The sequence below is a fragment of the Pseudochaenichthys georgianus genome, chromosome 15, assembly GCF_902827115.2.
Source record: "Pseudochaenichthys georgianus chromosome 15, fPseGeo1.2, whole genome shotgun sequence".
In the NCBI taxonomy this organism is placed as follows: Eukaryota; Metazoa; Chordata; class Actinopteri; order Perciformes; family Channichthyidae; genus Pseudochaenichthys; species Pseudochaenichthys georgianus.
In genome coordinates this window covers 28,299,466-28,325,057 of record NC_047517.1, presented here as the reverse complement: position 1 = coordinate 28,325,057, position 25,592 = coordinate 28,299,466, and the positions used below count along the sequence as shown (strand labels likewise).

The window sequence follows — 25,592 nt, the reverse complement described above, 5'->3', positions numbered from 1 at the left end:
ATTTAAATGAAAGCATGAATGAGTAAAGACTGTATTTGCTGTCCCAAAGAATGAACTTCCAACTGATGGTATATTTATTAAATTCCACATTATCCATGCGCTTTAGCTCGCCTCACTCCCAGTAGGTCCTCAGTCCCCTGGGGGCTTCTTGAGCCCCTTCCAGGCGAGCATGTTTTGCTTTTTAGATGAGCTAAGAAAATATAATAACCTACTAGTTGACCTTTTTTAATCCTAAATAATAATAACAATAATCCCTTTCTCAAGGACTAGAGCTAGAAAATGGCCTCTAATGGAAGGCTGAAAATGGCCCAGCAAGTCATTCGGAAAAATACCGTCATAGTACTGGAAAAAGAAAATGTTTTCTTACTGAAAGTTGGTCATATTCTGCATATTTAGACTGCTAGAAATGTTATAATATTATCCAGTAAACACATTGGGGAAAGAATACGACTTTTTATTCAGTAAAATGTGGTTTGCAGATGCAATAGGGAGCAGAGGGAGTATGGAAAGTAACAGAGATTGCACGAGGCAAATTAAACAGGAGCTTCCTGCTGCTCCCATCACTCACAATGTTATTTGATTATTTCACATCCTTATCAATTCAAGAGGGGGGAAGCATTGCATGCCCCAGTGTGCCTGATGCATTGTGCTCAATTCATAATGAATTACCCAACATTCAATTAAAAACACTCTATTCATCACTAGCTATGATTTTAAACTTGTTACTGAGGTCTCTGTCTGTGCAATCCTGCCTTGGCAATCTCATTGTCTGCAATGTGTTTTCTCTTTAATGTCTTTAATTGCCTTTTAAGTTCACCTGAGATGCGTGACTCGCTGCTTTAAAGAGCTCTTATTGAACTATAGGTGAGAGAAATAAGAAGGAAATGGAGAAGTCTGACTGAGGCGCTGTGTTGTGGGAACGCCTGCCAGAGAGAGAGAGAGCTTATAAAGCATAGTTTTATTAGCTTAGTGTCACAATCATAAATCGTGATGCTCTGAAGTGGCCTTTAGAGGGGGGAATAAATCATTGTCTAGGCAGGCGCCGAAAGTATATGTGTGTGTGTGTGCATACACAGAGAATAGCAATAATAAACCAACTGCTTACATTTTGTAACGAGCCACAATTTATAGGGAGCTGCAGTTAGGCATGGAAGATTGAAAACTAGCCTAAAGTTCACAGACAATTTGGAAAACCTTTAGTAACGTGATTTATTCAATATGTCATGAATGTTTCTGTGGTTTGGATTTGACAAACTTAATTACAAATGATGGCCAAGTCAACTCTTTAGGATTGTATTCATTATTATTTTTAGGAATGTAATGTCATTAGAGTTTTGGTATTTAATCTCTGTTGCTTAGAGAGTGCTTTACAAATGTAATGTATGCGTCATGCCGCTCAAGAAGGTTGTCATTCTAATAAAAGAATGCATTCAGATAGTAATGCGTGCACTTTAATCTTTCAGGACATATTGATGTGCCAAGGAGAAATATCTGAAGGATTTTTGTCTGGCTAATGTTTTATGGTACTAAATGTTACATCATGTTGATTGATAAGCTTTAGTATTAAGCTAGAAAGGTTGTTTATTTGCAGTCCTCATAAGTGCTGCAATGGCAGGGCTTTTCCTGTACAGTTTTACACATATTGATACCATCTGTCTGAATCCTAACAAAGTGCTGCGATGATTTTACAACCACCCGGGAATAGATTTATCTTGCATGGATTCTCATTGCCACAAAGCCACAAATACCACTGCTTTCTAATATTTCTCGTGTCAAATTGTTCGTGGGAACTCGATTAGCAAAACTGTTGAATCTATGGTTTACCATTTGTGGTGAGAAAGGATGTTGTATTTTAAGACTCTGAGACATGTTTCGAATCCAAACATGTGTACCACAGGAAACTCAAAATACCAGAGTCCCAAAAGTCATGGGAATCACTCAATGTTACTTACTGTATGTGAGAAGTCCAGCCTGCAAACATGTGGTACAGTAAGTTGAAGGAATGGATAGTGCATTGAATTGTTCCAGGTTCACAGACTGATAATGGTCTAAATGTCTATTTGTTAAAGTAAAGTGGATATAAAGATCTGCTGTTAACAGTGTGCTAAAAAAAGGAGAAGAGACCACATGTTGAACAAGCAGAACACCTCGTGTGGATATGAACCTTGCAGTGTAATTTGCAGCAGCCACTCATGTTTCTATCGCTGCACGCTTGTGTTTGACTCCAGGGGAAGATTTAATGATATCCTGATATGAAGGGCTATAATTCAAGACAGACTCCATTCAATATTGTCGTGCCACCCGTATCTCCGAGGCGTAATTTATTTTCATATAATTGTCATGTTCATGTGCTTGTTAGGAGTGAAGGAGATGGTTAGTCAGATAGGAATAATATATGTTATGGTACAATATGCTTTTATTTGCTTCTGCTAAAGTTTGTACTGTTATGCAAGGATGCTTTTTTTTATTTGCAATCCTGCAGCATTTACAATTGTGCACTTTCCTGTATGCTTTTTGTTTCATTATGATGGTAATTCACAGAGAGGAAAACGGTCCAAAAAGCATGCATAGTTTCTCAACATTTCTCCGGCAGAGTAATTGCTGATTAAGTTATCTGTCATAATGAAATTATTGGCCATGCTTGTTTACAAACTAGTGCCATTATAGTGGATGTTTTTGTAGCATATTACACCATTTTCCCTATCACCATTTTTCTTGTTCTGAATCTTTCTCTTTTCTAACTCACACTGTCAGTCCGTCTTGAAAGCATTAAGAGTTTAAAGCGTTAAGACCCAAAACATGAAATATATCTAAAGGTTGACTGAATACTGTTACAAATGTACAAATGCATGTAGAAAATGTATCATCCATGTTGTCACAATTGTACAATGTAAACTCAAAAGTTATCCTATTATAATACTAGCTGTGATACACTTCACATAAGATATCTGGCATGATTTTAATATTACAGATATTTACTGATGTGGTAATACACAACATGTTAAAACACAATGGCAAAACATGCTTCTTTTCACATTGTTCGTATATTCCATAAATATCGGTGTAAAATGTACACTTATCTGAGCTTAGGTACAGATGACCAAACGTGCTGTATTTTAAAATGCATACATACAAATCCTATTTATAAACGTACTCTGTTCCTTTTACACAGGATCTTTTTAAAAGACCTCCTAAAGTCATTATTGAATATGGTGTAAATAACAGGGTTTAATGAGCTGTTGCAGTAACCGAACCAGAAGAACATTTTGAACAGTGTCTCTGGGACACAGCAGGTGTCACACACAGCTGTGAGCGAGTAGGTGAAGAAAAAGGGGAACCAGCAAAGAACAAACACTCCCATGACCACAGCCAGAACAAATGTGAAGCGCCTCTCTCTGTACTGCCTCCCTTTCCACTTGCTCGGACCCACGCAGGGCTGCGCCTCTGGCTTCAGAGAGGTTTCCCCCGGCTTCACCTGAGCCCCTTTGGCTGTTCTCACACAACTCCCCTTCTTCAGGTAACATAGGACGGTGTCATTCCCATCAGACGAGGATGGTTCCTCCTCCAGATCTAGCCCGTTGATCTCTGCTCCTCCGTCCCCCTCTTCCTCCTCCCTCTCTTCTCCGTCTTTTCTCTCCAAACCACACTTTGCGTCTTCTGTGTTTCCGAATCCTCTCTGCCTTTCACCTGGCGGGGCTCTGGTTCTTTTCTTGGCAATCAGGTATATTCTAACATACACCATGATCATGATGACACATGGTGCAAAGAAAGAGGCAGTGCTGGAGAATATGATATACCATTTCTCCTCATTAATTTTACATTCGGGACGATCTTCTTTACCCTCGTCCTTCTTCATTGTGATAAGTGGAGGGAAGGATATAATAGCCGCCAGTACCCAAACTATGAGGACTGTGCATTTAATCCTGCGCGGCGTCCTTCTCAGGTTGTACTCGATAGCTTGAGAGACAGACCAGTATCTGTCCAGGCTGATGGCACACAGGTGAACGATGGACGAGGTGCAGAAGAGCACGTCCAAAGCCAGGTGGATTTCACACCATACTTTCCCAAAGTGCCAGTAACCCATCAGTTCATTGGCTAAAGAAAAAGGCATCACTGAGGTGGCAACCAGAATGTCCGCACATGCCAGAGAGACTAAAAACAAGTTCTGAGGCGCTCTCAGGGCTCGGCTGGTGATCACAGCAATCACCACCATCACATTGCCAAACACAGTTAGCAGGATGAGGATACCCACTAGGATGGTTAAAGGCACAGAGGTCTGCACAGTATAAGGGTGCCTGCCAGTCTCATTTCCACTGGTTAAGTTAAGACAACCCATAGCTGGGGTGTCGACGATATTGTCCCAACAGTGGAGGCTGTGCTTGCCAGCAGTATGTTGATATTATCCATTCAACAATACAGCCTCAGAGAATTCAGTCTTTTCATTTTCTTCACTTGGAGATTTTCTTCAAATAAATCTTTCCTCTTTTTCACTGAGAAAAAAAGACACCAACAAAAATTATGAGAATGTCTCTTTGTATTACAAAAGACCAATGAACCAACAATGAAAGGAATTAAGATAACTGATGTATTCCCAGTTTCCCACATAAGATGATGATGATTTTTAAAATAGATCTAACCTTTTTAAAAAGAAAATCTTTACCCGGCAACATTTTTAGCATAGCAAAGTAGAAATCATAATACAGACTTACATTCCAGATAGTGCTGGCTCAGGGAGATCCTGTCATCTGCTGTGGGTAAAGTGGAGAGTTCTTCTTTTTATATGGGCTTGATCTGACGCAGAGCATCTGTGATGCCGGCTCCACTTCAGTGAGATCGGGAATGGGCGGAGTTCATCTGCTAGTGGAGATTTAAAAGCAATTTGTTGTTGCTCCCAGACCCTGAAACCATTAGCTGATTATGACATTAATAATATATTTGATTTATAGAAGTAATATCTATAGTTTATTAAATTGCAATAGATTAAGATCACACTCTTTATGGGTTATCTGTCCTACTTTATGAACACATTTTTTAGGTATATCCTGAGAGAAAAATAACTGTAAATAAAATCTGAATCAGTAGAGATCGTAGCCTTTAACTAAAGAGATCACTCACTAGAGCAGTACATTTAGAGTAATAAAAAATGTAGCTTGACACATTTTGTTTTTCCAATGACATAGTGAATACATCACCTAGTAAGTATTTGATACATAAATATAATGTGTTTTCCTGTCTTGTGCTGTGCAACATAATGCTTCAATATGACATTTATTGGGAATTTCAATTATTTTTCGCAATACCGTATAGGCCTATGTGCGAGATTTTGGATACACTGATGTCATCATTTTTGATTGTGGTAGCTTACAATTACTGTGACATTATGCCTTCAAATAATAACAACTATTCTTTTAAAAGTGTTTTTATTTCTGGAGCATTCTAATGATCTGCACAGTTTTACCATATATTATCTGGATTAACAGTTCAATAAGTAACCTACATTTTGATGTACAAAAACAGTTTTTTCATACCACAGGCAGACACAACACCAAGCATTATTCATGAAATGGCTATAGTCGCAGTACAAACAGTCATGTCCCACATTTGTAAGTTAATTATAGCTACATGGCTTCCACTATGGGAAAATTATCAGCAGACTGGAGATACTACTGAGCACTGAGCATTGCCGCTAGGGGGGCTAACGAGCCATCGCTTGGTATTTATTCTGATAACTCTTGTTATCGCGAGAAAGTCGTTTTCCGACTTCCGGTTAGCTATTTGTGTACGGGACGAAGAAACGAATTGCTGTTGTTCTTTTCAGCAGTCGATTTAGGAAATCTTCGACTTGAAATTTGAATGCTTGCCGTATTTATCATTGAAGAACATATATACTGAGGTAAGATTACACCGTGACCCATGCTTTTTGTGATTGCGCCTCGGCCACTCGTTGCTAGCATTAGCCGTTGTCCGTCAAATTGACTTCGACGAAAGAAGGCCGAGGGGTATTGCTAACAGTTTTAGCGTCAAGCTAATGTATTCATCTTATAGTTATAATTTAACGCAAGATGTGGATGTGTCCACGGTTCACCCAGTTGCATTCAAACACAATACGAACATTTTGTCTGATTATAGTAACGTTCATGTGTGGTGGCTCGATATTGAAAGTTGTTTACGATTAGCTTTTGGGATATGCTAACGTTAGCCAAACACGCTATTTCTTTTTGTTTACGAACAGATGTCGGAAGACTTGGTGAAACAGTTGAACAGCTACAAAGCCCAGCTACAGCAAGTAGAAGTTGCCTTATCTACCGACGAAGAAAATGAAGACCTCCTTAAACTCCAGAAAGACTTGCAGGTTTGTGTGACTATAATGTAGTAAAGTATATTGAATTACACTTAAGAGTATTTATAATAGCTGGATTCGAAATAAAAGCTTAAACACTTTCTAATAGAAACATTGAATACCAAATTATAACCTTGAAATACTTCACTGTGAAAACTAGCTATCTGAATGTGTATGTTTTTACACATTGTATAGATTTTGCTGCAAACATAATTATCCTAATCACACAGAATAATCTTATCCGTAGGGTCTCTTTTGTTGTCATACATTTGCAGGTTTGTCATGTGAAATATATACTTTCATGTTAAAGAGAAGCATCTTAATTTACATGCAAATATTATTTAAATGCTTAATTATAGTTAGTGTTAGTATTGCCATGGTCTTAAGATGTTCATACTCGTACATCCAAATCATAAAAGTATGATGTTGGAGCTCCCCACAGGGCTTGATTTTAAGGAAAAGCCAAAACACTGAAACAACCTACTTTTTTCCTGCAGGAAGTCATCGATCTGACAACAGACCTTCTTACCTCACAACCCGCTGAGAGTACTTCAACTACTAATAGCTCAGTGACAGTACCAGTGAAGCAGCGCTGGAAAGTGGGGGACAACTGCCTGGCTGTGTGGAATCGGGACGGACAGTGAGTATCACCAGCCTCTTTTCGTAAAAAAGCAATTCCTGTACACTTTTTTATTTCATTTGTATTAAAAAGTAATGTTTTTAAATTCAACCAGTCTCTATAGATATAGGTGTAGCAAAAGTCAACTATAAATACTTCTTATTATACAAATTGCTGAAATAATTACATCTTGTACCGATTAACTTGTCATTAAGTATAATACATGAGTAAATGATTGCTTTATTTTGTAGAGCTTGAGTATTTGGCTCATACTCACCTGCTTACAGACGTGATTCTTTGGCAGGACTTATGAGGCTGAGATTGAGGAGATAGACCGGGAGAATGGCACCGCAGCCGTGACCTTCGCCGGGTACGGGAACGCTGAAGTGATTCCTCTGCAGAACCTCAAGCCATCCGAGGACGGGAAACGAAATGCCGACGATGGGAAGTCTAAATCAAAGTATGAACTGAAAACACATCTCACTTTATATGCAAACATATAAACCTTTGCTTACTTCCAGCCTATTCATATGTTAAGGGAATGCTTGGCATTGACATTACACTGTGCAAGTTACATATATTTTGTCTAAATATGTTACCGTAGTTAATATAATTGTGAGCATCCACCTTTACTTTGAATACAAATCTAGAACTTTATCACTATTGAGTAGGGTTGGGTATCGTTTGAATTTCCACGATTCTGATTCTACTTTTCGATTCCGGTTCTTAACGGTTCTCAATTCCGATTCTTTGAGGGGCAGGGTAAAAAAATGATACATGCTTCTTCCACCAACAACATTACATTTATTCGAGAAACTTTTACACAGGTTAGTTTACAGTAATATTCACATTAATCAGTCTGTTTATATTCACTGCTATGTAACTGTAACCTGAGAACCACTGAAGCTACAACAGTCCAACATTTCAAGGAAACCCCCCCCCCCCCCCCCCCCCATTTAAAAACAGTTCTTGTTGAGAAAAACAAGCATATCTGCCTTCTCGGGAAGAAATGTTTGAACATTTTAAAGTAAAATGCTTCAATCTGGTGCACTTTAAGCAGAATTACTAGAGACTAGATCTAGGGGGTACAACTCTAAACACCCATATGAAAAAGGTCGGTTTACATTTTAATAATTACCCAATCGGTACCCAACCCTACTATTGAGTAGTTTTCTGGAAACACTGCTGTGGTATCCTTAGGCGCTTTCACAACGGAGTACTTTTCCCAGGAGTAGTTCCGATAGTTCCTGGGATTTTGCGTTCACATCAAAAAGATCTGGAACTAGAACTTTTTCGGGAACCTTTGCATCCCTTTTTAGTCCCTGCTAGAGAGCAGGGACTTTCCTGGGGAGAAAAAGGTACCAATTGCTGATTGGCTGGGCGAATTGCAAACCACGCCCTGTAAAACTCGGAAAAGTTTTTATGAAGCCGCCATTTTATTTGCTCGCATTAGCATTATTAGCATTAGCCCAGTGCACCAACGGAGAGAGACTAACTTATGGCAACACAAAAGAAAACATGGGAGCGGTGGAGTGATGAGGAGGTGTCTGCGCTTCTGGCTATTTACTCTGAAGGCTTCAGTAGAAGCTGCTGAAGCCAGTCCTCAACTCAGGGACTTCGGGTGGCAGTATACGCCGTGAAGTTGTTTGCGGCCTGCCAGTAAACCCAAAGCAGAAGAAGTGACGTCAGCGGCTCCCTCAGGGACTTATTCCAGATTGAACATTTATTACGATTTACTAGATAGTTCCGGGGGAAAGTTCCTTGAGCTATTCCTGGGAAAAGTACTTGGTGTGAAAGCGCCTCTTGTATTGCCTTTCAATGACACAGGTACATTTGAAGGAGGTCGCTTATAATTTCAATGGTATTGCACAGATGATTGTACGTTTTTCTTTATATAGACATAAAAACAAACTCTTCCAAGACCTGGCTTTGTCTTGTTTCTTCACATACAAGATGAATGCATGATACCTCTACTATGTACGGTTTAACAAGGATTTTTCATGGCTTCAGCAGAGTTTCAGTTGATATTAAATAGTTCAGTATAAACCATGGTTTCATTAAGGCTGTTTTTGTTATGTTTTTGGTATTGCATTTGTACATCATGGACTCAATGTTAAATGTTTCTCTTCTCCTTGTTTGTCTTTCTAGGAAAGAACAGATAGCAGATCAGAGAGAGTATAAGAAGAAAAAAGCCCAGAAAAAGGTTCTGAGGATGAAGGAATTGGAGACAGAGAGGGAGGAACAAAAGTCAAAGTGGCAGAATTTCAACAACAAAGCCTACTCAAAGAACAAGAAAGGACAGGTACGGTTTTTTTCTTCCTCAGATATCTTTAGTTGAGTGCTGGGAAATCCATGGGGCACTGATAAAACACAGTGGGTGAGGTTGTAGTGTACCAGTCTTCTTTATTTTGCTTTCTAGCAAGACATCAATAACTTTAGTTCAAACACAATCAAAGAAGAGTAAAAGTGTACATTCATAAAGTTTCATAGATTTCTTTAAATAAATATTATGTAAAATATAATCACTCTGCATTGCATATTGCACCGTTGTACAGTACTGGAGGGTTAGAAACTTGAAACTAATTTTAACACTGTCCATGAATTGCTTTGGGAGGATTGTAAATGTATATAGTAATAATGGACACTAAGCCATTTTTATATATTTAATAATTAACACCGTCTTTTTTTGTTTTTCTAGGTCAAGAGAAGCATATTTGCATCTCCAGAAAGCGTCTCTGGAAAGGTGGGAGTTGGAACATGTGGTATTGCAGACAAGCCAATGACGCAGTACAGTGACACAGCAAAATATAATGTTAGACATCTAATGCCACAATGACCTGATATATTCTGTATATACTGATCCACTGTATACTTCCTGTATCAGTGCTTTCCATTGTGTTTATACATGAGTCTCATTTCCCAAGTAAAGGAAGCTTTGAAAGGAATTGCTTGCACACCATGTTTGAAATATTGATGTAGTTTTCTTATATATTACAAAGTACAACAGAAAAATCCCAGATTTTCCCAGCACTGGAACAAAGTCCCCTGTTGTGTAAGAACAGGAAGTGGTGTTTTAGATCAACCTTGTAGTTTGTTGTTTGTGTTCAGGTTCCACTGAGGCCAAATACCTGCTAAGACGAGAATAAATATACACCTGCAGATTTGTTTTGTTGTACATTTGAAGCTGTATTTTGAACACTGACCCATTGTGGGGTGTAATGATGTTGATTTGACATGGCTGAATTTACATTTTTAATTTCTCTGTATATAACAGTCCAATAAACATTGTTTTGTTTTCAGTTTTTTCTAAATGAAGGCTTCCACGTCATTTACCTCAATTTTAAAATTATATATTTATTGTGGCTCTGTCGGGTCCTGTAGGTGGCAGTAAAGACGTGTGTTGCAGCTGTTTATTCATCCACTCTTCTCATTTATGTCACGTGTTCTTTTTTGTTAGTTCACTTTTTTAGTTCATTTATTGTCTAATTGTATACGTGACTTATCTAATGATGATTTGAGCATTTATGGTAGGCTTGCCAAGAAAAGAAAAGACAACACAGATTTATGTCTGGGTGGTAGAGGTTTATTACGATTCCAGGGACAGTATTCAGGGTCTGTAACATCGTACTAGCAGGGGACCAGCAGCATGTTTTGCAAAAAGTCACCTTGGAGGGCTGATTAAACACGGGAGAAAACATTCTGGGATGTGCTTTGACATATCCTTAACAACAGTCTTTTTCATAGTGCATTTGATAGTTTTCCAAACTGGTTGGGGAGGAAAAAGACCTGGAACAAGGAACTTTGTGCAATACCCATGTTAAGACACAATTTGGTGGTGATCTCCTTAGGACTTGGACCAAAACAAATGCAGATAAATGGTCATTGAAATGCCTTATTTGGTTTCATGGATTCTAACAGGTCAGCAGTGCAATAGTATGTCAAATAGACATTGACTTATTAATTTGAAATCTCCAAATGTTAAGTATGTGATCGTTTTCTGCTAGAATACAAAAAAAGAAACGGTATTAAACATTGAAGTATGAACCAAAATTAGTGTCCTGTAGTGTTTGTTGTTCATGCTACAGATATTTATAAAGACTTGTAAAACCAAAGCACATAAGATGATTAGACAAGCTACATTCAATACACATGCCCCATAGTTTTTTTTTAAATTAATTGCAATCATGTTACTGCTGAATATTAAAACTGATACAACTGGAGTCAGTGAAAAACAAGCAAACTGCAATTTGGTGTTGGATGGACAGAGTGCTAATCACAGCCAACATTAAATATATGATGAAAATATATGCATTAAGCCTTGTGCTTGGACAATTGTGGGATAGATTATTTCTGTCTAAATACAAGATCATTTGTGCAAAGTGTAAAAGAAGACCAGACCTTGAGCAATGCATTTAACCTTTAGCACTGCATTTGCTTCTGTAGGGGTTAATCATTTACGTCATGTAATTTGGTAAACATAAAAAAAAAACAAGACATTAAACATTCAAGCAACACCAAGACTTAGCTACATTTAAATATACCAAAAATAAATACTATAATCATACTGTAATGTAAAATAAATTAGAATAACAAAAGTGGACTTCACAACCAGTTTGAATACGACTGCATTTCAGTCAAAAAGGGGACGCCACATGGATCAGTGGTAGTTGTGGCTCCTAAAGCAGAGGTTATAGTAGTGTTATAAACATTTTGGAATGCAGACATCGTAGCCCCTGCCACTGGCTTGTACACTGACAAGAAGTGCTGTCTGGATATATTATCCTAAGAATAGGGGCAATGTTTTTACAAGGCAAATGGAGCAAACGTTCCCAATGGTGAACTTCGAGCTGGTATTGGGGTTTTAGTTTTTTTGCTGGTTTGAGAGGGTCATCTTGGCTAAAGGTAGAGTTTCCTCTTCAGTGGTTGACACTGGTACGGGTAATGGGTCGTGCAGGTATGGTTACTTTCAAGCTGGTAATCGGTTAAGGGACATTCAGGCGAGGGGTCAGTCTTAAACTGAGGATACTGTATTATAGGCCTACGAAGTTACATTTGAGGCGAAAGTGTTACATGTTTCAGACAGATGTAGAAGAGCACCTCTAACAGGTCTTTTGGAAGGAGACGTTTTCAGCGTTTAGACTGAGTTGACCTTAAGGCTGGTTCATTGGGTGTATATGTTGGATTTGTCAGGTATAAGTGGGATTGAGACGGGTTGTTCTTCTGATGACAGCTAACCTAAACTGCAGAAAAGAGTGGAGCTTTTGGCTGGTACTTTGAAAGGTGAAAGCCATAAAAGACTGCAGCTGATGTGAACATATAGGCTGGTGCTTTACGCAGAGAAGGCCAGTTTTAGACTGCATGTGGAGTAGCCCTCGTCACTGGCCGTGCTCTGCCGGCTGCTGTGGTCATCCAGGTCGCTCGCCCCACTGGTGCTCACACTGTCCATTTCTCCATGGGAGAACTCAGTGCTTTCAACATCAACTTCAATTTCTTCTGCAGAAAAAAAAAGAGAACAGATTCATTTTCTGAATCATGCAAGGACAAATATTTGTAATTGAGTGAACATGGTGACAAACCATAATTATATTGTAAAGTAGACTAGGGATGCACAAACATTATATTTATGCCCATTATGATTCATATTGAGGTCAGGATTATTTATTTTTTGATTATTAATTAGACTGAAAACTCATCTCTTTCGACTCCACTTCGAGCGATAGAACTATTAACAAAGCACTTATATGCTAATAAAGGACTGGCTTATCTAAAGCCAGTTGAGTAGCACTTGAAATGTTTGGCTCTATGAAACCTGATGTACTTATATGTTTCTGTTTTCTTCAAGTTTGTATCTTGTTGGTCGAACGCAGTTATTGTAAGTCGCTTTGGGTAAAAGCGTCAGCTAAATGCAATGTAATGTTTTAGTGCCAATTGTATTGCACTTTCACATTAAGATCACTGCCTTCCCTTCCATGTTGTTCTCCATTCCTGCAAATCCTCCAATACAAATTAAGGCTGCATTATATAGAGAAAAACTAACATTATTACTTTCTCTGCAATATTCTTTGCTATATGAAAAAATACATGAATATTAGCCCTAAATATTTTAGGTTACAGTAGAGGCCATCGAATACACTTATCTGTCATATAGCGATAGACAATATAAAATGCATATTTAAAATAGATGAATTGTGCAGTCCTAGATTACAAAGCTTGCCCCTGGGTAACAAATCTTAATCAGAAACTATAGGTTATTTACGTAACCCCAGGCCTCAGAGTAACATGAAGTGAGATGTCTCACTATGGGATGCGCCTCATCGTGGAGCAAACAGAAGCATCAATCTCATTACGCCAATCCTGATTGGCTGGTGATCTTGACGTCAGCGTCAGGGAATTACACCCCCTATAAGTAGCTTGCGCCACAACGCATGCGTCATTCAAAATAAGCACCTCTTCTCGCTTCACCATAGCAAGGAGGGCCGTCTGGTGATATATCTCACTTCATGTTACTCTGAGAACTGGAGTTACGTAAGTAACCTAGAGTTCTCATTCATAACACTCCGTTCGATGTCTCACTATGGGAAATTGTAGCTCCCGTATTGCCAGACGAGCTTATCTCGAAAATCACCAAACCAACCATAACTTTAACAGGTAGAGCTCTGACTCAACCAGGTGCCCAGCACTGCTTGAGTCACACTGGGAGTAGAACGTCCAGACTGTTGCGCGGGGCACAACATGCTCTTCTCTGTGTTTATTATGAAACCCAGGTTGAGCAGGTGCTTTACGAGGACATTTGTCTGCGTAACAGCCTCCTGCTCCGACTGTGCGAGAAGCAGCCAGTCGTCCAGGTAGGTCGCCAGGCGAATACCCTGTTGTCTCAACGGGGCTATCTCGGCTTCCGTACATCGTACAAACACCCTTGGACTGAGAGACAGACCAAAGGGGAGTACTCTGTATTCATATCAGATCCCCTGAAATGCGAATCTCAGATATTTCCTGTGTGGGTAATATACTGGGATGTGAAAATACGCATCTTTCAGGTCGACTGATGTAAACCAGTCATTTTGTCGCACGAGCCGCAGCAGAGATGTGTGAGTGAGAATTCTGAACTTATATCTTTTAAGATATTTGTTCAGAGCCCTCAAATCAAGTATTGGCCGAATTCCGTTCCCTCCCCGTTAGGGAACGAGGGAGTACTTTGCTTGGTGACGGGCCCATCCTCGGTAGGAGGTGGGCTGCCACCAGCAGTTCCATCGGCAGTATGCGGAGCAGGCCGAGCCTCCGCGGGCGAGACCATGGTGAGGTCTCGCCGGGAGCTCCCGCCTGGTGAGGCGTGGGGCTCCGTTCCCGCGTCTCTTGCCGCCACCGGGTCCCGGCCTGACACGGCGTGGGATTCCGGTTCCGCAGCTGCCGCTGTTAGTGAGCCCCAGACCGACACAGTGAGGGGCTCAGTCTCTGCGGCGGATGCCCCCGTGTCTTGATTGCCAAACGGCGAATCAGTGGACATGAGGGAGTCCTGTTCCAACAAGCTAGCTTGGTGTGCTAGCCGTCGGTGGAGGCTCTTTCGGGTGAAACGGGCACAATGCCCACACGAGCCGGGGTTGGAGATAGCTTCCTGGGCTGTTCCAGCCCGAGGCAGGACGAGCAGACCTGGTGTGAGTCTGTGCCTGCTATCTTCAACCCGCAGCCGCATGACCGAGCCTCCGAGTCCCTGACTCCTCTGGTGTGAGGGGGAGAGGCGTCCATCTTGTTCGCCTCGTGGCGTGGAGAGGACCCGCTCGTAACAGGTACGTTGTTGAGAGAAAAGTGTTACCAACCCGTCCTTAATCCGGAGAAAAAGGGACGGTGTGGGTCCTTTGTTCTCAAAGAATATTGACTGGTGTGTCAATATACTTCTAATCCTTTTCTCCTCCGTGAGAGAGAAAAAGAAAAGCGTCCTCGCTACCGTGGTGACGGGTGTGTTGCTAGCTTGAAAAAATCAGACCTACCTTACTTTCCGGGGAAGAGAAGGGCGAGGTCGATTTCAATACTAACTGGCGTTAGTATTACCGTCTTCCTGCAAAGCAGAAGGAGTAGCCGGCGAGCGCCCGTCGACCGAAATGGTTATATTTGGGTTCAGTCTGTGGACCGTTAAGCTTGTCCGGCTACTATAGAGATGTGCTCTGAAGCGAGAAGAGGTGTTTGAATGACGCATGCGTCGTGGCGCAAGCTACTTATAGAGGGTGAATTCCCTGACGCTGACGTCAAGATCACCAGCCAATCAGGATTGGCGTAATGAGATTCATGCTTCTGTTTGCTCCGCGATGAGGCGCATCCCATAGTGAGACATCGAATGGAGTGTTATGAATGAGAACTAACCTCTGTCAGACTCTGAGCGGTCAAAGTCCATGCGGGAGCCCAGGCTGTCTTTACGGACCCTCTCCCAGTCTCCATGAGGCTGCAGCTGGGAGAGCTGCCTCTGCAGGTGCCTCTGCTCCCTCTCCAAGTTCTCCAGCTGGTGCAAACTCCTCCGGTCCGTCTCTTCAAGTTTCTGTAGAAAAAGGAAAATGCAAAACAGTTAATGATTTCGTTTTTATGTAAAGGTAATCAGAACAATCAGAACCAACCTGGCAAATGTAGTGTTTACATTCAATATTAGCAATTCAATCAAACCGTGATGGACGCACTTCTCTAGATGTTCTTTATGATTAATATACTATATGCATGAGAGGATGGTGAACTCGTCTCGGGTGCAGTGATGTGATGTTAATATTTAGTTGTAGCTACCATCAAATGTGACGCCCCCCTGTGCCTTCTAATGAAATATTTAACGCATAAGGACAGCATGTTGCTCGGTGGATTTTAGATGAGTAGATGGTGTGTCTGTGTCCATTGGATTCAAGTTAATCATAACGATAGAATCGGTGTGTTATTTAATAGAAATTCTAAATAAAGCCTGCCTAAATGCCTCAAACGACAATCACAAATGGCACACTTAACTATGTGTGCAAAGTTAATATAAAACCAAAGTCCTGAAGGTGAACTTTGAACCTCAGTCATTTAATCATTTCATCCCAATCATCACATCTTAAAATGTAATACCGCTGCAGTAGCATATTAATAATTACTCAAATGATGTATATTTACTGCTGTAGGAAAAACATTTTTAAGGCCACTGTCCTGCTGATTATTCCAAAAAGAAGCAACAACATCCTGTATTAGGCCTTTTAATTGGTTAAGAGTGTGCCTTAGAGCTTTGTGGTGATTTCTCAACTTTGATACATTTAATAAAATAAGACATACTGTATTATAGTTTTACACAGTAACGTGCTGTATTGTATGAGTTTCCATGCATGGTTAATTGTTCTCTTTGATTCTCCAAATTACTGTTGCATAAGGATTATATTTGCTTGAAGGCATAGCGTAAAAAGGATAGTACGTTTCCCACAACTTAACTTCCTTTTTTTTTTTTTTATAAATCTTTTTATTGGCTTTTTGACAGACATCACAATGGCAATACAGTAGGTACGCATGTATAGAAGACGGTCTGTAGGAAAATTAAATAGTTACCTCGCCCCTCCCTCCCACCCCCCACCCTCACCCCTATGGGCTATGATCACATTATAAACAAGACATAAATCAAAAAGTTACAAAACATTAAAAAAAAAAAAAAAAGGAAAGAAAAGAGGGGTAGAAATTACATGAAATACAAAGACCAATACCTGAAAATTACATACAAATACAGATGCTTCTTCATGTTAGTAGTCAGTAAAAATAAATAACAGGGAAATAACGGTACTGCAAGTTACATGAGGAAACAGAGAAGGCAAAAAAAGTAATGGTCAATGTATTAGGGAGATAAGGAAAAGGGGAAGTGAAGGTCTCTCCCCCCCCCACCGGGTTCACTCACACCTCATCAGCATCAGGGTTGATTATAAGGTCATTGATTAGCAGTAGTAAGGGAGTCCAGGTCTTATGAAAGAGTGTCAGGGATCCTTGTAGTGAAAATCGTATCTTTTCAAGATTAATACACTGTAATAGTTCCTGTATCCACCTGTCATGTGTGGGTGGGGAGACGTGCTTCCACTTAAGAAGAATGGAACGCCTGGCCAGCAGGGTTGTGAAGGCGATGACCCGCTGGGTCGTGGTGGGCATGTTCTGTGTTGGTGGGACGCCGAACAAGGCAGTTAGAGGGTTATGGGGTATGGGTGTGTTAAGGGCCTGCTCAAGGGTTTTGAAAATACTAGACCAGAAGGCATTCAGGCTGGGGCATGACCAAAACATATGTGTGTGATTGGCAGGAGATTGCTTGCATCTGTTACAGGCATCGCTTCTAAGAGGAAATATTTTGGCTAGCTTAGCATTGGTAAAGTGAGCCCTGTGGAGCACCTTACACTGCATTAGACCATGCCTAGCACAGATAGATGAGGTTTGCACCAAACGAAGAATGTCCCTCCACTTACTGTCAGATATGTCTAAACCCAACTCACCCTCCCAGGACTCTTTTATAGATGTAGTAGAGGCTAGGTCAAAGGAGGCAAGTTTTCCATAAATAGTAGATACCAGCCTTTTTTGGTCACAATCAAGGGTGAGAAACTGGTCAATTCCTGACTCAGGGGGGCGGTTGGGAAAATGGGGAAATTGCTTTTGAGCAAAATGCCTAATTTGGAAGAAGCGGAAAAGATGACTGTTTGGCAGGTGATATTTGGCTGACAAGGATGCAAAGTCAGAGAAAACCCCATCCTTGTAAAGATTACTGATTGTGACAAGCCCGTTGGCAGCCCACATTCGGAAGGTGGGGTCCGAGCAGGATGGAGAGAATGAGTGATTATTTAAAATCGGAGCTTGGATTGAGGCTCTGTGTAAGCCATGTTGCCTTCTGAATTGAAGCCACATCTTAATAGTACTGGTAACAATTGGGTTGACTGAGATTTTGTGCGTCATTACGGGAAGTTGGGAGCAAATCACAGAGTGTAAGGAGCTAGAGGAGGAGGAGATCTCCATGTGAACCCATGGTGGGCTGGAGTTAGGAGTCTTGGGGCCAGTCCAGTAAATGAGTCGGTTAATATTAGAGGCCCAGTAGTAGTGACGGAAGTTCGGGAGTGCCAAGCCGCCCTCCGACTTGGGGAGCTGAAGAATTGATTTTTTAAGACGGGCGGGTTTCAACTTAACTTCCTTGTAAGAAAATGCTGTCTGCATCTTTTCTACCCTTTTACTGTCCTACACATCCTCTGGTTCCAAACATAAAACACAGCAGCTTTCAGGGACCACATTTCTTGGACTTCAAACAGGCAGGTCCAAAGTCAACAGTTGACAATATATAGTAGGTACTCAATCCATTTCCCCTGATGTAATAAAATCACAGATTGTTGCGAGGATTGCTTTCATATTGTAGCCCACAGTCATCCCTACGGTTTCCCATTACTGGAGTCTGCCCAGACACAGCTTGAGAAAATCAGATTTTCCCCCAAAAATATCTGATCTGGCTTAGACTGCATCCATCAGGGGGTCAAAGTGTTGAGTCTTGGATGCTTTAATGCCACAGAATCATATTTGCGGTTCAGACATACTCAGGCTGTGGGCCACCTAGGGTGAGAGCTACTGTAAGAGACTAACATACAATTGTGTTCTAAAAATAAACACAGGATCAGTATATTGACTGGTCAGCCTTTTGTAAACCATCACTATGGATTAGATTGGGTCTCAGATAAAAATCTAATGGGTGCTACTGCTAGGTCAAAGTCATCTTCTGTGGTACCTCCGATCTATATTTGCTGTCAATATGACATCAAACATTGTTTTACTCAAGGGAACACTAGATATCTCTTAATTCAATATATGTGAGTGAAAGGTGTGAACGTAAAACTCCATTATGTTGGAATAGATGATGGAATTTTGGACGAGTCACAAAAGAAAAAGAAAATAAATAAATACTAAAAAGTAACATTGGCTCAATTCAATTTAGCTGCTTTAGTCTCTTGTTGAATTCAGCCTCAGGACTTTTAGGTTGCTACTCATACTTTCCCTAACTAGTATTACCAACCATGTGGGTGAAACAGTGGAAGCAGTATTTAAATATGTTCAAGTCATTACCTTTGAGCACAGAAATTGACAGAATGTAGCCCTTTATCCGATGATGGTAGCATGGGCACCTCACCTTGATGTGTACTTGGGCCTTGTTAAGCAGTCCTAGTGTGGTGTGCCGACTGCAGTCTGGCCCCAGAGGGATGAGGGACTTCAACCTCTCCAAACACAGGCGGAGATGTGCTCGTCTGTTGGGGGAGACAATCAAGACGGGTCATTTCTCTTAAGAGACAGCGTGCATGGAGTAATATGCATTGTGAAGCAATTATGCAGACAGCGAGATGAATTTCCAGACTAATATATTATTTTCCTCTGCACTGATCCGGATTAAGTCAGATTATAATATATCCCTCTTATCCAATTTGATTAGTGTTGTAATAGTTGAGGCAAATCCCTATTGGATTGGATCGATTCTAATTATAATAGCATTATACATCTGGAATGAGCAATGTAATAATCATGATATTCAAGCATTTGATTTATTTGTTTATCCATTATTATAGTTAGCCACCACACCATCATACTCCTTTGCAATACCGTATAGATCGGTCTGGCCCCAGATTGTAAAACTGCTGAGGTCAGCTCAATACTGATTCTGATCCACCAAGGCCTCTGGGCCTGTGGTCTGACCAAATGCAGTAACTGGCGGAGGACACTCGCTGTCCTTTCAGATAAGTGAGTAAAATGTAGGTCAAGTTATGATGTCATCTCTTCTCTCTGCATTGGCAACCATTTTGTTGTCTAAAATAGCCTGATATGAAATAAGCCTTGCATTTGAAGATGCCATTTTTCTAATAACTCAGTGCATCGCTCAAACCAAGATTCACACACACTTGGTGTGCTTTTGTAGATTATCTGGGATCGTAAGGATAAACGTGTTCTGACATTTATGTCTAGCTCAAGCAGAGGCTTCCTCATTCTGGGGCGATAGAAGCAAGCTACTGTTAGATTTGCGCATGCGACTCTCTCAGGAAGGAGCCTGTGAACAGACGGTTCCCATTTGCTGACTGGGGAAATGTCTTCACATCCTCCAGGAACAGTGCTGCTGCTGCTGCTGCTGCATTACATCATACTTTTATTTGCCATGCAAATTGATTTCTGCAATCATACACCAATGGTGATAAAGATGCCTTTCTTGTGAGTTCTAGGGTGATAATAAGATGATTTATAGGCCTGCAGTGCATCTCGTTTGAAAATGGTATGCACCAAGATATGCAAAGCTGGCAGAATGTAGTACGCTTTTGGTTTATCAGCTTGAAGCTCCATTTTGAGGCAGCAGGCTCTTTAGATAGACTCCCTGTGAACATCCATTTGCTAAAGCAGTTAAAATGCTGAAGATATTCGGTCTTTCACTCCTTTTTCTGTGTGACTTTTGCACATATGCATGCATAACAATAGAAATCTTAAATGATTACCCACAGTGCCTACATTTCATATTCATTGTGCTCTTGTCCATGTTCCCTTAGAGTAATCTTGACCTTTCAGTAGTGAGTGTTTTAAACATGCATATAAATAATATTTTCAATGTAGTTTTACTCACCTATTTTTTTCTAGTTCATTGTGTGCTGACCTATTGAAATTATAAACATATGAAAAAACTGTTAGACAAGTCCTAATGATGCAAAATACAACATATCTATATCTATATTATTAAATAATCTATATTTAAAACCTATCCCAATAGTGATGTAAAATAATAGTGGAGTACATATTGCTATACCCCATACTTATCATTTAATGTTAAAAATGGCTTACTAATGACAATTCTGTACACACAGGACACATTGTAATAATTTGGAATATATTTCTTTTGAGGGATATTTTTCAACACTTTAACTTACCTATTGTGTATATTGTCCAACTTCCTGTTCTTGAATTTACGCTGTTTCTGTTGATGTGCAGTCTCGGTGTCCGGGTATGTTGAAGCATAACCATGCTCACATTCTGGTGATGAAAAATAAACATTTTATTAAAATACATTTTACATATTTTTAACAAATGTGATAGAAGTAAAAGGCTTCACGATGGCTTAGACTTGAATACTTGATGTGACCTGAATTCTAAATTACATTTAAATATGTGGCAAAACATCCAATGATTTACTTAAATAATTAAAACTCACAACCCTTCTTAAAAATGATAATATCAATACAGCCACATATCAAGACACATTTATATTCTAGTTTTCTTCCTGTTCTCAAAAACGCCTACAGTTCCCTTGAACCCTCCTTCCCAGTAACATCCGACGTCAGACGTGAACCTGGCTGTGATTGGCTGTCTGCCGTGACTCTCGTGCTGGGAACATGTGTGCGGACCAATGACAACTTTACAATTTGTTCCATGTGGAAACCATGTGAACAACACATACAAGGAAGCAGCAGCTGCTCCTGTAAATGATAGGAGGTTCTTGAATTGGAAATGTTGAGGAAATAAACTCTAAATCGCTGGTTTTATATGAAATAGGGACATTGGATTCAATATGTATCTTTGAATGGATGCGATAGGCTATCTCAATGCATAGGATAAGCGTAAATTGAGCTGCAGTCGAACCGATATAAAAGATTAAATAGAGAATTACAAGTCTCATATAAAAATAAAACTAGAACAAAACGTAGGCTGCTTGAATTCACCTAAAATGTGGCCTTATGCAAGCCTTTAGATCTTTAATAATGAATGATCGTGCTTGTTCGATGAAGCCTCTGCAGATAACCAGTTTTAAAGGGAGCAGAAGGTAATTTGGCTTAAGGCTTGCAATCAAATCAGTCTCTGGAGATGCAATTTCCTGAATTTATGTAGGCAATTTTCAACTTATTTTCGACTGTGGATATTTCGTGTATACGGTCGATTCCACTACAGTTTATCAGTAGCAGGTGAACTATCATTGGCTGCTGCCGGGCCAGCTCATCTGTCCGCTGCGCGTCTTTTGTCGCCTTCGTCTCTTTTGTTGTCTGCTCGGCGCATTACGTGTTAATATCCCCTGCTGCCCGTGTTTACTTACTTCCGTTGTTCTTCTCGACATTTTCTATGTAATTTGCTGCATCGAGCAGCACTTGCACGTTCTTCATGAAAGTGCCGATTTGGTCCATTGCGGAACATTTGGAGTATAAAACGTCGCTGAAAGAATAGTCGGACAATTCTCCAAAATCCTGCTGGTCCATGGACGCATCAGACTCCGACAGAACCTCTTCGAGTTTCAGCTCGCTGTGCTGTCGCATGTACTTTACCATTTTCACTTTAGGCTTTTTTTGTGGGGGGGGACTTGGACAAAAAAGCAGCGCTGAATTGCTCTCCTTGTCCCGTCTGTGCTCTGAGCGGCGGACTGAAATGAAATAGGCTCGATGGAATTGCAGTCTTTAGCCTCAGCCACTTGCCCTACTTGGTGGATAATCCCTCCCACTAACGCATTCACATTGCATTCATTGTTAACTGTGCCATAATACATCCTCATTATCAATACACTAGGAGAATAACAAATAACACACATAATGCCTGCTTTTCAACACTGCTTTATTTCATTTAACATCATCTGGATATGTTTTACAAATTTAAGCTGCCATCAATGTGCACACAGTTTTGTCTGAATGTATGTGAGCATAGTTGTTTGAAAGTGAAAAGCATTTAGACCACATGGCCATATACAGTCTGAGGATGTATCAGTATATTGATAGTATATCAGAGATAAATGATTGAATGCTACTTTAAGGAAATGTGCTTACTCACTGTATCCCAAATTAAGGGGTGTTTTACCCTATAGTGTGAATGCAATACATTAATAAAATGTATGAGGTAGTTTGAGGTTATTTGGATTTGGATAATCCCATTGTTTTCCCCTGTCTTTTTAGTAGAGTAGACCACTTTGTTTATATTATCACGTTGGATTTGAATATATTCTTTCAAGTCTACAACAATAAATGGCGATACCAAGAAAGTAAACCAGTGAGATTATATATGGTTAATGTCAGACTAAGCAGGTGCGGATTCAGTGGACAACATAATTCATAGTTAAAGCGACCATACTTTACTGATCTTTTAAGTTACCTGTCCTTTGCAAAACGAACCATGATATTTGGTTTACTCCTAGCTTGATTTTCTACTCCTGCTGTCCCTTTCGATTTATTAAGAAGTCATTTCTTCCCCACACGCTGAGGGAAGGAGGACAGAGTGGAAAGGGCCTGCCTTTACAAGGCTAGCCATGCGTGCAGGGCTGTGTTGTGCCTCTCAGACAATGGGTGCAGATGGCTGGCTCGCTGCAGATGTGGCCTGTAACGGACGCCTGTGAGAGAGCACACCCTCCCATGGAGTCTATTTCAGCTGCCTGGCAAGGCCTGACACTCACAGACAGTCCTGGTCTGAAACAGAAAGTCTGTAGTGAAAAAGCATGCTCAAATTCTGACTCAAAGGTGTAGGACTGCATAAAAAAATCTAACTTTGATAGAAATCTCAATATAGAGACGTGCAATATCCAAATCCCAGTAGGAGCTATATTTCCTATGCAAAATATGTGATCATTTCATTCTGAATTGAGTATTTTGGTAAACAGAGAAGTCCGGGTAATCTAAATAAGAACAATCTTATTTTTGGTAGTAAAAGTCATACCAGGAACATTTCAAAAATATTTTTCAATTATAATGTGAATAATGTTCCAAAACGGTTATTGCCTCTGATATTGCAAAATGTATTGCACTTGCAAAATTAGTCAAAATATCTAACTATATATATATATCTAATATAACTTTGAAATAATCATGAAGCCCTAAAAGACGTCTAAAACCAACAAATACAGGACTATTTTTGGAATACTTTCTCTTCTAGTATGCATTTTACTATAAGTCTCTTGTTACTAGAGCGTCTTTCCGAAATGCTAATACAACTGTAATATCCAATTTCATCCTATCTTTTGCTGCCCATTTGCTCAAAGGGACAGAAAAAGATAGTGTGACATGGGCAGAGAGTTCAGCAGGGAAAAGCTCCTCTGTGCACTGAGGATGTGTGCAGCTGACCGACTGTACAAGCGACACGCTGATAGCGCCGGCGTGGAAAGCTGACCCACTGTAGGTTGGTGTAGAATGTGACCCCAACTGGAGTAATCTGAAAAGCCTTAGGATTACACCGGTGGCTCGGCTGTCACAGAGGAGGCAAAGTCACACGATGCTGCTGTGTATGTGTGTGTTATGAAAGAATGTGCCAAACAGCAGGGAATAGTAAGCATTTGGGATTTTGTTGAAATGGAATATATGTTTTTCATCAGGAGCTATCTATCCTGCTGATGCTCTCCTCTCACGTGCTGGTGGTCTACAAGATGAGCTCAGATGAAGCATTGTGCTGCAGCCGTCCCCTGTTGTTTGGAAACAATGGGTGCACTTTGCCCTGAGGTCACAGCAGAAGGACACTCAGGCAGGCCAGACGTGTGTCAGCTGCTCCTTAGCACTGTCAGGAGCTCAGCGCTAAGCTTTGTTATCGTCACATTTAAAGGGATTGTTCAGATAACAAGTTTGGAGCCGGGCAGTAGTCATGCATTTTAGATAATAGGAAAGGGAGAAACAAAGGTTATTTTTTTTAATATAATTCTATAAATCTGTCGTTCCCATGATTAGAGGAAACTAAATGAACTCATTCCATCCAGCAATGTATTCCTTTCAACCGTCAATATTTATGTTCAGCATAAGCAGCTATGTTTTACTTCAAAATCAAATGTTTTGTTTTTTTATTTATTTGGTCATGTTCAAATAACCCTAATACTTTTTTTTATCTCATCTTCTCATAGTAATCTCTAAAATGAGGTGTGTATACAGTCAGGGTGGTGTAGGAATACATCCTGTCACCCAAATTATGTATAGGAAGTCCCGGGAGACTCCTCTTCAACAACCTGAAAATTAGGAAAGTAATTCAGATACTTTTCCAGCAGAACACATCGTTTTTTATTGTAATTGCTCATATGTATTTTTTTACTTATTTCGTTTTTAAGTTCATTTAAATGCACACACTTTTGACCTCGTCTTATCTGTTTTTGGGCTCCTATAGAAGAGGTGTGTATATGGGTTTGGGGTATACATCCTGTCACTCCCCATAATAATAGCTGTGAGTATACTGTAGGAAGTAGTTAGAAAATTACAGTCCCAAGAGACTTTCTGACTGAATTATAGTCGTTTCCCTTGCTCACGTCTCTTCAACGAGCTGAACATGTATTTATTTTGTACACTAAATGCTCATAACCAAGTCTTATTCCATAAGATTTTTTTATTTTATTTAGCGGTTTTTATTGTCAATTAAATGCACTACCTTTTGGCGTCATCTTATCTGTTTTTCAGTTCCTAAGAGAGGTGTGTATATGGGTTGGGGGTGGTGTAGGTATAGATCCTGTCACTCCCCCAACATGAACACCTGTTGGAGACACCAAATCCCCTTTGTCTCCACAGCCCCCTCTCAGTGGATTACCATGACAACACCCATTCATATCATGACCGAAGACTGATTATACAGCTTCACACGGTCAATTATCGCTCAACAGACTGTATTGTTTTAGGGGTACGCTGGTTTAAAAAATAAAAGGGGAGGCTGTGTAGTTTTTCTAGA

The 25,592-nt window shown here is 40.2% G+C and overlaps 3 protein-coding genes across 3 annotated transcripts; 1 reads left to right on the top strand and 2 right to left on the bottom strand.

Moving 5' to 3' along the window:
• Positions 1-3,142: 3,142 nt before the first annotated feature.
• LOC117460145 (alpha-2A adrenergic receptor-like) lies at positions 3,143-4,336 on the bottom strand. The gene has a single exon (XM_034101401.1). It carries the CDS (start codon positions 4,334-4,336, stop codon positions 3,143-3,145), a length of 1,194 nt encoding a protein of 397 aa, XP_033957292.1.
• A 1,400-nt stretch (positions 4,337-5,736) lies between these two features.
• On the top strand, positions 5,737-10,270 carry smndc1 (survival motor neuron domain containing 1). Its single transcript, XM_034100854.2, has 6 exons — positions 5,737-5,893; positions 6,233-6,352; positions 6,838-6,980; positions 7,264-7,419; positions 9,108-9,261; positions 9,658-10,270. The coding sequence occupies exons 2-6, from the start codon at positions 6,233-6,235 to the stop codon at positions 9,793-9,795; spliced, it is 711 nt and encodes a 236-aa protein (XP_033956745.1). The 5' UTR covers positions 5,737-5,893; the 3' UTR covers positions 9,796-10,270.
• Positions 10,271-10,359: 89 nt separating this feature from the next.
• Positions 10,360-22,348, bottom strand: LOC117459755 (max-interacting protein 1-like). Its single transcript, XM_034100853.2, has 6 exons — positions 22,018-22,348; positions 20,861-20,963; positions 20,560-20,589; positions 19,093-19,207; positions 15,315-15,486; positions 10,360-12,452 (listed from the first exon to the last, which is right to left on the bottom strand). Exons 1-6 carry the CDS (start codon positions 22,244-22,246, stop codon positions 12,289-12,291), a joined length of 813 nt encoding a protein of 270 aa, XP_033956744.1. The 5' UTR covers positions 22,247-22,348; the 3' UTR covers positions 10,360-12,288.
• Positions 22,349-25,592: the final 3,244 nt, after the last annotated feature.

Coding starts and splice junctions, on each gene's coding strand:
- LOC117460145 (XM_034101401.1), bottom strand. CDS start 4,336: ATGGGTTGTCTTAACTTAACCAGTGGAAATGAGACTGGCAGGCACCCT.
- smndc1 (XM_034100854.2), top strand. CDS start 6,233: ATGTCGGAAGACTTGGTGAAACAGTTGAACAGCTACAAAGCCCAGCTA. Junction 6,981..7,263: donor GTGTGGAATCGGGACGGACA/GTGAGTATCACC, acceptor ATTCTTTGGCAG/GACTTATGAGGCTGAGATTG. Junction 9,262..9,657: donor CAAAGAACAAGAAAGGACAG/GTACGGTTTTTT, acceptor TTGTTTTTCTAG/GTCAAGAGAAGCATATTTGC.
- LOC117459755 (XM_034100853.2), bottom strand. CDS start 22,246: ATGGTAAAGTACATGCGACAGCACAGCGAGCTGAAACTCGAAGAGGTT. Junction 20,964..22,017: donor TGTCGAGAAGAACAACGGAA/GTAAGTAAACAC, acceptor TTTCATCACCAG/AATGTGAGCATGGTTATGCT. Junction 12,453..15,314: donor CCGCTCAGAGTCTGACAGAG/GTTAGTTCTCAT, acceptor TTTTTTCTGCAG/AAGAAATTGAAGTTGATGTT.